This window comes from Belonocnema kinseyi, chromosome 4 (genome assembly GCF_010883055.1).
Source record: "Belonocnema kinseyi isolate 2016_QV_RU_SX_M_011 chromosome 4, B_treatae_v1, whole genome shotgun sequence".
Classification (NCBI taxonomy): Eukaryota; Metazoa; Arthropoda; class Insecta; order Hymenoptera; family Cynipidae; genus Belonocnema; species Belonocnema kinseyi.
The window spans coordinates 101,499,033-101,510,209 of NC_046660.1; the positions used below are offsets into that span (position 1 = coordinate 101,499,033).

Below are 11,177 nucleotides of genomic sequence, written 5' to 3' on the forward strand. Positions count from 1 at the left end.
TTAAAAACTTTTAGGTAGGGAAATTGCTAAGAAAAATGTTTGAAAAAGTAATAGGTTAGGCAATTAAAAAAAGATGTATTGGATTTTTGAAGAATTTTGTATGCAAAAAGCCCATTTTCCCAAAAAATATTGGTTATCTAGTTCTGTACTGCAACCCTTTAGTTGATCTATGAATATGCTTTCAATTAGTAAATACGCATCGTGGCTTGTGAGTACATTTAAAACGTGTTTGTTTAACGGTAATGAATATCAAATTTACAGTTATTTTGGGATTGCGACAAATCCGAGCTATCTTTAACCAAACTGAAGCCTCTCAGCAGAAAATTGAAACACATATGCACCGGCACTGAAGCGTGATGCAGTCATAGAAAAATCGAGTGGTTGAAAGAAGTAAAGAACCTGTGCCAGAGCAACATTAAAGCGGTAAAAGTTTACATTTCGAACATTTCTATCGTGTTGCGACAACCACTTGTATTTGAATCGTATGCATGCGTCAACAGGATACGTTCACACATCCCTGTTTACTTCCTAATATCTGGAATACCGCCTTATCTGACCTTCCTGAGATAATTGAGTCAGCACTTGGCACTTTATTATCAATTTATTTTATTCTTTTTTGCAGCAAAAGCCAAATTTGTGTATAATTTTATTTAAATTATTTTTATTCTTCCGGTGCGAAGATGTACGTATCTATAAAGTGTGCAGGTGTATCTATTAGGGAAATAGGTGGGGTTGAAAGTGCGATGCGCTAATATTATTGTCCCACAGCCTGCTAAAATTTAAATCACTTTGCACATCATGTAGAAGCATGGAAATCCTTACTTTCGAGATGGCTGTTGCAAGAAAGAAGAAGCGTTGCTCCAAATTCATGGAAATTGAAAGTATTTAGAGTGCCCATCATTGTATGAAATAAAGTTTGCATCAATATCTAAGAATCGCGATTTTATGAATCTTAAGTAAGTGTATCAGTCTAAAAAATGTAAAAAAAAAAACGTGTTCATATTCATAATGAAAGTAATTAGAGACAAAGCGCGTCAGACGATCACAGGAAAAGATTAAAGCGAGGGAATTAAGGGGAGAATGTACAGTTCAGAACAAAAGTGCTGAGATTATATCGTCCTTCCGGTGTAGAACTTCAAAAGAATATCAATTTCTGAATTATCGATTTGTGACACCTCTAAATAATTTGACGACTATGTTGCAGCATCTTAATCATTTACATTTCAGGATAAGTTCTCACATGTTGAAAATATTCCGAATTTGTTTAATTAAAATTTTAAATCATTTAATGATCATAAATGCGAGGAAATAGACGACGATTTCCACGTATGACTCCATACAATTGACCGTATATTTAATTCCATCCACGTGCGAGTTTATTGACCGAACACCGGGTACCTTGTAAGGTTATGAGTACTACAAGTGGTCGGCGTATTTTTCTACCAGAGTGTAAATCACCCTGAGCTCTTGAACTTTGAACCAACAGAAACTTTAAAGTGTCCGCGCTAATGGCTCTCCGGACCTTCCTTAACAGTTTATCTCTGCTTACTCTCTAAGTCTAATGGCACATTGCACGAAAAGTTCCTAGAGAAATCAAAACATTGGGAATATTTTCTTTGTGTAGAGATTATATGTACCTGAAGTTCTAAACGTTCAAATGAACGCAATATTTTTTCCCTCTTCTATTTTATCTACAAATATTGTTCCAGCTAAAATTAAAAATAATGCAATATAAGTTATCTTTGTAATCAGTAATTTTGGTCAATATAAATAATTCAGCAATTTAGCACTGTTTCTAGTTTAAAAGTCACCAGTAAACAATTCAGTTCATTTGAACGTTCTGAACTTGAAGCACATGTTGATATTGGTGTCTTACAACAGCCTAATATCCATGAATGTACTGACAATGGGATGAAGTAATTCCTGCTACCAATTTTGCATAGATTTACACCTCAAGTAGATTCATAACACTTGTTCGACACACACACTCTTACTTACATGAAAGATAGATTATAGTTGAAGAACTTTCAGGAGATAAATAAGGTGTGATATAGCTGACGTACTGAGATCTTCAAAATGTCTAGTTATGAACGTATGTTCGAGGCCAGCGAAAACGAAAGGAAAGATTGCTGATGCAGATGCCAACGATGGTTATTCTCCGGGCGATAAATCAATCTTGAGACTTGTATTGTCAAGGTGCAGACACTTATTCTCTCGACAATACACTCAAATAATAGAATCGTCCTCGGCGCTAAGTTAAGTAGTTTATAAATGTATACCACCTGTAAACAAAACCCAACGCAGAATGATTGGTACATCAAGTTCCTAATCATACGAGAGTTGAGAAATTTCAGAGGGATCTCTCTATCGTGAAGGATTTCCTCACCTGTATTCTGTAATCAATAATCCATCTGGCAGCAGAATGAAACTCAAGATATGGGCCCTATGATGAAAACAATGACGAGAAAATATGATAATTTTTTAGGGAACTTAAGTAGGTAGAAATTTTACTTCACAACTTCAATCAGCAATATCATTTTTCTAACGTGAAAGATATACTTCCTACATTTTGCATAAGTAACTAGGAAAATTAAATCTTTTAAAACAAGTGTCTAGATATCAATTTTAAATTTAAAGAAGGCTCATGTTTGATACCAAAAAGGATCAAATTGGTCATGATTTCTACACCCAATTAGCATTATTGCACACGAGGAAGTTTGGATTTAATCGAAATTTACGGAAATGAGAAATCGAGAATCGAGATAAGCCATAACGAAGCGCGAGGTATGATTTGAAAGATCACCGGCCGGAGTCATTAATTTACCGGAACATGCATTCGTTGAATATAAGAACAGCAGAATATACAACCCAGCCGAATAAGCCTTTGTGACATTGACGTGAGTTGCATAAGTAATTGTCACTTTAAATGGAGTTGCCGCACAATAGATTCGTGTTCGCCAGTTACATAATTCGTACGGTACCAAGTCAAAAATGATCACTGTCACTGATTATGAAAGAAAACGTAAGAAATTAAAAAGAAAAGCTTAGAGAAGCAAAAAAAAGTTACTCTCTGCGAAATTTCAAGCCAGATTTTTTGACACACTGCCCTTGAAATATACCGCGAGACGTAGACATTAATTTTGTGAATGAAAATATCTCCTGGCGAGAGTCTTCACGGCTGGAAATTTTGTTGTGAATGTGCGACGTGCGGAGAGTACGAGTCTTTGATTAGTGCCGACGAAGTCGAGACAAGTAGACGTAATTTATATTTCTTGATATTTTTAAATTTAAAGATTGATTTTTATAACCTATAAAAGACAGGTGGAATTGAGAGATGCAATCACAATTTCTGCGAATTACAAAGAGCATGACATATCATGTGCGAGATCAACATGTTTCGGTGTTTTAAACCACCGACTTCCTTGGAATGTGCGAGACACACTTACCTTCTCTTTCGCTCTACCTGCGTGTTTTTGCACTGTCTTCGCGATCAACGCGCCCTTACTCTCAGCCATTTTTATCTCACGTCCAATGGTGAATGTAAAAAGTACTCCTCTCAATCGCTCTTCGCGTTTTGGCACAAAACTCAACTCGTTGAACCGGCAGCTTCCTTATCACGAATTCACAGAACGCGAACCAAGCGCACTGATTGAAGTGTGAAGGGGTACTGGACTGGAAGTTCGGCGGTACATGCGGTGGCCATTTTGAAATTTTAAGTAGTAATTTTGCCGAAGGGGGAAGCACTTGACGAGCTCTGTTGGTAATGCCGTAAACCTGAAAAAAATCTAACATATTGGTACAACCAGACAAAAATCGTATTTAGCTTGTTTTCAGCTTGTTCTGTACTGCCGTATTCCAAAACAGAAAGCATTATTTTAGGTAAGTGTTGGCTCAAATTCGTACCCTATAGGAAGTAACTTTTGCGAATCCACATCGAATAAAAAAAGAAAATGTCGCATACCAATACTCGTGAAAAAACTTTCTAACCATTTTTGAGAAGTCGCAGGCAATCTTCGAATAAATATATCAAATAAAAAAATGAATTAACAATCATTCACATTAAATTTATAAATGAGGAGAAAATATAATATAAAAATAAATTTAAAAGTGAAAATTTACATTGTTAATAATTCTTGAATAATAAAGGCAACAGCACGAAGGAATAATAAGGAGACCTAACTCCGTTCCGCCACTTGGCAATAGAAACATTACCGTAAGTGATACGCACATTACAGGAAGATCTTATATTTGAGTGCGCAGGTGCGCAATTGTTCTCTTCCAATACATGGAAAAGTGTGCGAGTGAGAAAGTTTGTCAAATTGACGTAAGTTGAGAGGTTCTGTTTGTCTGTTTTGATGCAAGTGTCAGAAATGTGTTCTAAGCTATGAGGTGTCTAGTTCCGGGTTGTGGACGAAGTTACACGCCGAAGAAGGCAAATACACTTCGTTTTTTAAAGCCTTCACTGTATACAATGAACGTCTAATATATTTTTATTGTTTTACCCAACTGTTATTGAGCCTTGAGAATCTTTAGCCTATTTATCATATTACAAATTTAAAAGGTACTTACCTATACGTTTCCTTCTCAAAATATGTCCACACATTTCGCAAACAAGTACCGAAAATACTGTTTATATATTTATTTGTGTATGTTTTGTGATGATCAACAAAAGAACACAACCTCTAACTTACGTCAATTTGACAAACTTTCTCGCACACTTTTCCATGTATAGGAAGAGGATAACTGCGCACTCAAATCTAAGGTCTGCCTGTAATGTGCGTATCACTTACGGTAATGTTTCTATTGCCAGTTTCAGATGGCTTCCAACTGGCAGTTGGATCTCCTTATTATTCCTTCGTGGGAAACAGTTCTTTTCTTTTTACCTACGTGTTTTAAAAATTACAAAAGCATTCTATTCATAATTGTATTTATGAGTATTTTGCCCCATCAATTTTGTAAATCCAAATTTGCAAATGAGTAATTTTATTTTTAAAGGCATGTGAAACAGCCAAATACCTATATTATCGACCACACTTTATCAGCTCACTGAATATTTTTTTGAACCTAAGAACTTTTTTTGTAAATAAAATATTGAGCTGAAACTTTGGAAAATGTATTAGAGTACAACAAAGTACGTTTAGGTACTGCATTTTGGTGTGTACTCTACTGAAAATTATTTCACCTTTTTTCTGAACCTCGACATTTTTTGAACGTTGAAACTTTTTTTATACATAAAATATCGGTCTCAAACTTTGAGAATTGCAAGAGCCGAAAGAAAACGACGTTAAAGTACAAAGCTTAGTAGTAAAAAATTTAAAAAAAAATATTTCAACAATCAATTCCAACGGCATCAGCCGGTAATGTTGTACACGAAAATACGAACCCTCTAAGAACTTCGTCTAGTAGCCGCCAGGGTTCGCATTTCTAGACCGAATCCATTTCAAATCAGGCAGAATCTCTCGGGGGTGAAATATGTGTTTTTTTAGAGGAAATTAGGAGATACATATTTTTCCGATTTGCAAACAAAAAAAATGTCTAAAAATTATCCGTATTTTCTTTTTGATTGTGAAGAAATTAAAAATCGATTTTCTCAATAACCCCACCTTAAATTTTTTGTCAGTTTTTCTATGAATTTTTACTTTGATAAGATGGATATATTGCAAGTTTAATAATTGCTAAATGCGATGTTTTTCATTGCTTACGAGAAAAATTGAAAAATTGCATTGCAAGGGGAAAAAAATATCCTGGCCTCAAAGATGGTTTATTTCACAAGATGCTGACAGGCATTTATTCTATTAGCAGAAAATGTTCAAAAATATTTAGAAGAATAAACATTTATCTCAACTTTTTTTCGTATCGTCATTGTTTCAGAGAAAAAGTAGAAAATGAAATTGAAAGAAAAAATAATTCTCCAGTCCAACAAAGTTATTCAGCAAGCATCAAATTTATAAGATATCTTCATTATCAAAGTACAAGTTAAAAAAAATAGAAAAAAAATTAATGGTGAGTTTTTAAGAAAATAGATTTTTTATTTTTTCAGAATCAAAAATAAAATGATAAATATCTCAATTAGATCAAAAATTATAGAGGTTTAAAAGAAAAATGAGATTTTTGTAAAAACAAAGCACAAAATTTAAATACGCATAACTTTTTAGAATTTTTTTTTGCAAATCGGAAAAATATGCATCACCTAATTTCCTCTAATAAACAACATATTTCGTCCTGACAGATTCTGCGATTTCAAATGTAGATCCCTGTCTGATCTGAAATGGATTCGGTCTTTAAACCTCTCAAAACCTCTCTCGAAAAAATCTGGATGGTTTTAACACAATTTTTTATATCTTTGGGATTTAAACAAACTTGAGAAAAACTTTGATTGTTTTAAAAACATGTATCTGGAACTTTTAAAAGATTTGAAGATAATTTAAGTCTTCCCTCCTAGAAATAATCGATTGGACACGATTAATAACTTTTAAGAGTAATCAAAAGTTGAATCGGTTTAAATTGTTGCTAATTGTGTCAATTGTTCCCAATCGGATCGAATTGAGTAAATGCGTTTGTCTGCAATACGCCCTCTGCAGTTTTTGTTTGTGACACACTTGACGCGCACGTGTTTATTGGTTAGATATTAAATTTTTAGTAATTTAACAAAAAAGTTTTAAGTACAAAAAAATAGAATGTTTAGACGGTATACCGAATGAAAAGCTAAAAGTATATTAATTAACAACATATAAAAATCACACCGTTTAAAGATGGGATAGCAATGTAGTATGATTATCAAGTAGGCAGTTTGATTTAGCCGGTATATTATTGTAAAACGTTTATTTACTTCTTTTTAAATTCACATTCTTGAGATTTGTTTGTTTGACAGAATAAAAAACCGCTTGTGAATAATTAAGGCAAAATCAAAATGCTGCATTGAAAACTTAACCCCCAACTCAGAATAATGGATACCCAATTGAAAACAATTGGAAACATTATAGAAGGTAGGATGGCGTCAATATTTTGGAACTCAGGCTAAATAAATTATAGGTAACTCATTAAATTTCCAGTAGAAAAACTTACCCAATCCTTTTAAGTTTCTTGCAATATAACAATTTTTAATTAATAAATAAGTTTTATTTAAAATTCCTGAAAATTCTAGTTTCAAATATTTAAAATATTAAAATTTGAATATTTCAAATAATTTGGGTTGCAAATATTTTTATTCTAAAGGTTTGAAATTATTAATTGTATAGCATTAGATTTATTTATGTTTCATTAGGTTCAAATTTGAATTGAATACGTGGGGAATTCATCACAACAAATGGTTTTCCTTCCATAAGCGCAGCAATTTTTTATATTTTCCTCTTCCTAAAACATTCTCATTAATGGCCACATATTTCTGTAATTTTGTTAGAATTTTTTATTTGATAGTCCGAAAAAAGTTTATTTTTGGTCTTTATATCCAGTTGTCATTCTCATAATTTCATCAAATCTTATGTAACCGTATGGAAGTTTTTCGACATTTTAGCATATCAAAGAATAAGAGTTTAATTTTTAATTTACGAATTGTTTCTAGAAGACTTGTCATTTTTACATATATCAATGAACTTTTGAACTCGAAATCGCTGTTTGAAATTTTTTAATTAAACATTTAGAACGCTCAGTAATCAGAAAACTTCCACTTTTTCTGACAAAAAAATATTTTATCTCTAATATTAATTTTTAATTGTTTAATTTTATTCAATTAATAACTGCTTGACATTTTTAAATAATAAAATAATACTTTAATCGCTTTTATGAAGTTTTACGTTTCTAAATTATTCGCTTACTTTTTTTTTAAATCTCAACCGATTTTAAAACTTATAACAATTTGTAAACATTTTCACTAAAATAAACAATCCTATTTTTTTCGTTAATCTGATTTTATATTTTTAACATAAAATACATTTTTTCTAGCACCACTTTCATCTGGTAAGAATTATTCACAAAATTCTTGTTTACTTTGTTTCATAATATATACTGTTTCAAATTTATATTATTCCAAAAAAGTAAATAACTGTCTTTAAATAATTCCCTCCAGACAAAAGTGCTGCCATCACGTGGCAAATTCCAAGTACCCGATTCGAAACAATTGGAAATGCAAAATGCTCAACACGATTCGGAATGATTGAAATATTAGTTATATTGTTTCTTATTGATCTCAATTGATTATTTCTAGAAGGATTGACAAGAAAAAAAAATCGAATAAAATGTATATTTTTAAAGAATTCGAAAAAAATAAGTTTCCCGGGGAAAAAGAAACGATTGCTTTAGTAAATCGATTTCTTTTAAGAAAGCGGATTGGAAGATTGTCTTCCGAATCAAAATGTAGTAACTCACATTTATATTGAATGATTTTGCCAGATGTTCAGATTCTATTATGCATTACCATTTTCAACAAAAACAAGTCATATCTATGAAATAGATGGTTAATAAATTAATAAAACATTAAATATAATATATTAATAAATCGTTTGCTATCGAAAATGGCCAATTAAAATTGCGGATTCACAAAGGCTTCTGACCGATACAAATGTCCCCATCGTTACTTTGTTTCTGGGGTTTTAATAATTTTAAATGGTTTCAATAGAATAACAATATTTTCTGAAGATTTTTTTGAAAATTTAACGTAATTTTTTTATTTTGCAAAAGTAGGGAAAATTTAAAAAGGTTTTATAACGTTTCAAAAGATTTCTACGAATTTCTTTAAAAATCTTGAATTTTAAAGACAACTTTTAAAATTTTTTCCTAAGTTTTAGAATTAAATAGAGCCGCGTTTAAAACGATATACGACGCTTCAGAAGTTTTGCAGGGGTAACGAATATTTTAAAACTTGAAAAAATGTCTTGTTTATCAATTTTTCTTTTATTTCTTCCGAACTCCTATAATATCTTCTACACTGACTCAAATGTTTCATAATAATTTGTAGAATCCTGTGTCATTATAAAATTTTCATTAAAATTGTCTAAAATCTAATTTAAAGGTTCAAAAATGTTTAAACTATAGTTATTGGAAACTTTTATTTTATATTAAAAATTATTTATCTCCTCAAAGCCAAAATCTAAAAGGTAACAAATTTGTTTGAAAACTTTTCGCAGCAAACCATTTAAATTTCCATTAAAATTTTTATAACATTCGATTAGACATGTCTAAGCATTGAAGAATTTATATTTATAATGTTAAAATTAGTCACTACTTTTTTACAAGTTGAACTTGCTTAATTTTGCAAGTTTCACTAAAAAAGTATTCATTTTTTAACGGCTTGAAATTAAAATCTTTCCGAAATTAAGGCTCTTATTTAGAAACTTTACAATTTAAATCTGAAAAAAATTTTTTTCGATATTTCATTCGAAAATGATTGAAACGAAAACGTTTTTAACTTTGAATTAAAAACTATTCAATCTTGAAATTGCTCAAATAAAATTTAATTTGAATTAAAAATTACTCGCGGTATAAACGGTGGCCATTTTGAAATTTTAGCTATTTAATTTGCCAACGGGGATAGGGTTGTGAGCAAGCCCGTGAAGTTGGTTTGGTGGTTTGGTGGAAATAAGTTCCTTTACTGTAAACTAAATCAAACAATACTTAAAAAGACAACTGTAACAGAACCATAATTCAGTATCAATTCAGTATCGCGCTCGGTCTTTGTATTTTTCCCACATTTGTCCACCTTTTGCAATACATTTTATTCTCAGCTACCTTCAAAAACGTATCATTTCAATCAATTTATATTATTAAAATTTATAATATGCATTGGCATGGTTTATTCTCAGCTGCCTCCAAAAACGTATAATTTCAATCAATTTATAATGTTTATGCTAAGTTCCTATAAATTTTATAAAAGGTTATTAAAGAATAGTGACAGAAATTAAGATTGAAGAATTAGCTATGAACTGAAGTTCCTGGATGGTAAATAATATTAATCTTTTAAATTTTGTTTTCTATTTTTTTGGGGGCATTCTGAAAATTTTGACAATAATTCCAAATTCAGACAAATTCTCTTCATCTAAAAAACCCATAAAGTGTACTGTAAATTTTTATTTGAAGATTTCTTGAAGAATTCTACACTATCATGTGGAAATATGTACCTACAGCTAAAAGAGAAAAGTCACATTTTGAGTAAATGAGTTGACAAGGCAAGAGAGAATTTTTCAGAAGTTTTCTTCTATGTAATATTTTTAGGACATGCAGTTTCAAAATTTTTGTGTCCTTAATAAATATTTATCTGAAATCCGTTATTTTTTTTCTGTGGTAATATAAATATTGGTTCTAAAAAGTTTGTGTAAGTGTATTTCTGAAAAAGTTCATATATTATATATTCTGTTTATGGGCATGTGACACAGCTAAATACCTATATTACCGACGACAGTTTTTCAGTTCACTGAATGTTTTTTTGAACCTAAGAACTTTTTTTGTAAATAAAATATCGAGCTGAAACTTTGGGAAAGGTGTTAGAGTGCAATAAAGTACGTTTAGGTACTGCATTTTGGTGTGTACTCTACTGAAAATTATTTCACCTTTTTTCTGAACCTCGACATTTTTTGAACGTTCGAACTTTTTTTATACATAAAATATCGGTCTCAAACTTTGAGAAGTGTAAGAGCCGAAAGAAAACTACGTTTAAATACAAATTTTAATAATAAAAGATGTAAAAAATATATATTTCAACTATAAATTCTATCGGCATCATCCGGTAACGTTGTACATGAAAATACGAACCCTGGAGGCCACTAGACGAGGCTCTAGAGGATTCGTATTTTCGTGTACAACGTTACCGGTTGATGCCGATGGAATTGATAGTTGAAATTTTTTTTACATCTTTTATTATTAAGCTTTGTACTTAAACGTAGTTTTCTTTCGGTCAAAAATGCAATTGTTTGGTTAAAATATGAACTGTACATCTTCTTGGGTTTAAAAGTCGATTATTTCACTAAGAGTTGAACTACTTTGTAAAAAAAATACCTTTTTTTTTAACAAGGTTTTATAATTATGGTTGAACATTTAACTATTTGGTTGAAAGTTTAACCCTTTGATTGAAAACTCATATTTTTCGTTTAAGAAATTGACCTTTTTGTAGATAATTCGTCTTTTCGACTTTAAAATTAAATAATTTCGTTGAAAATTCATGTATTTTGTTTAAAACTTGTCTTTTT

At 31.0% G+C, this 11,177-nt stretch overlaps 1 protein-coding gene across 5 annotated transcripts in view; it reads right to left on the reverse strand.

Moving 5' to 3' along the window:
- LOC117170663 (myc box-dependent-interacting protein 1) overlaps positions 1-3,679 on the reverse strand; it is a 109,709-nt gene extending 106,030 nt beyond the window's left edge. For all 5 annotated transcript variants that reach the window (XM_033357590.1, XM_033357588.1, XM_033357587.1 and 2 more), the window contains exon 1: positions 3,447-3,679. In XM_033357590.1, coding sequence (XP_033213481.1) covers positions 3,447-3,515 — 69 coding nt within the window. In that variant the 5' untranslated portion in view covers positions 3,516-3,679. The remainder of the gene's footprint in view (positions 1-3,446) is intronic.
- Between the last annotated feature and the right edge of the window lie 7,498 nt (positions 3,680-11,177).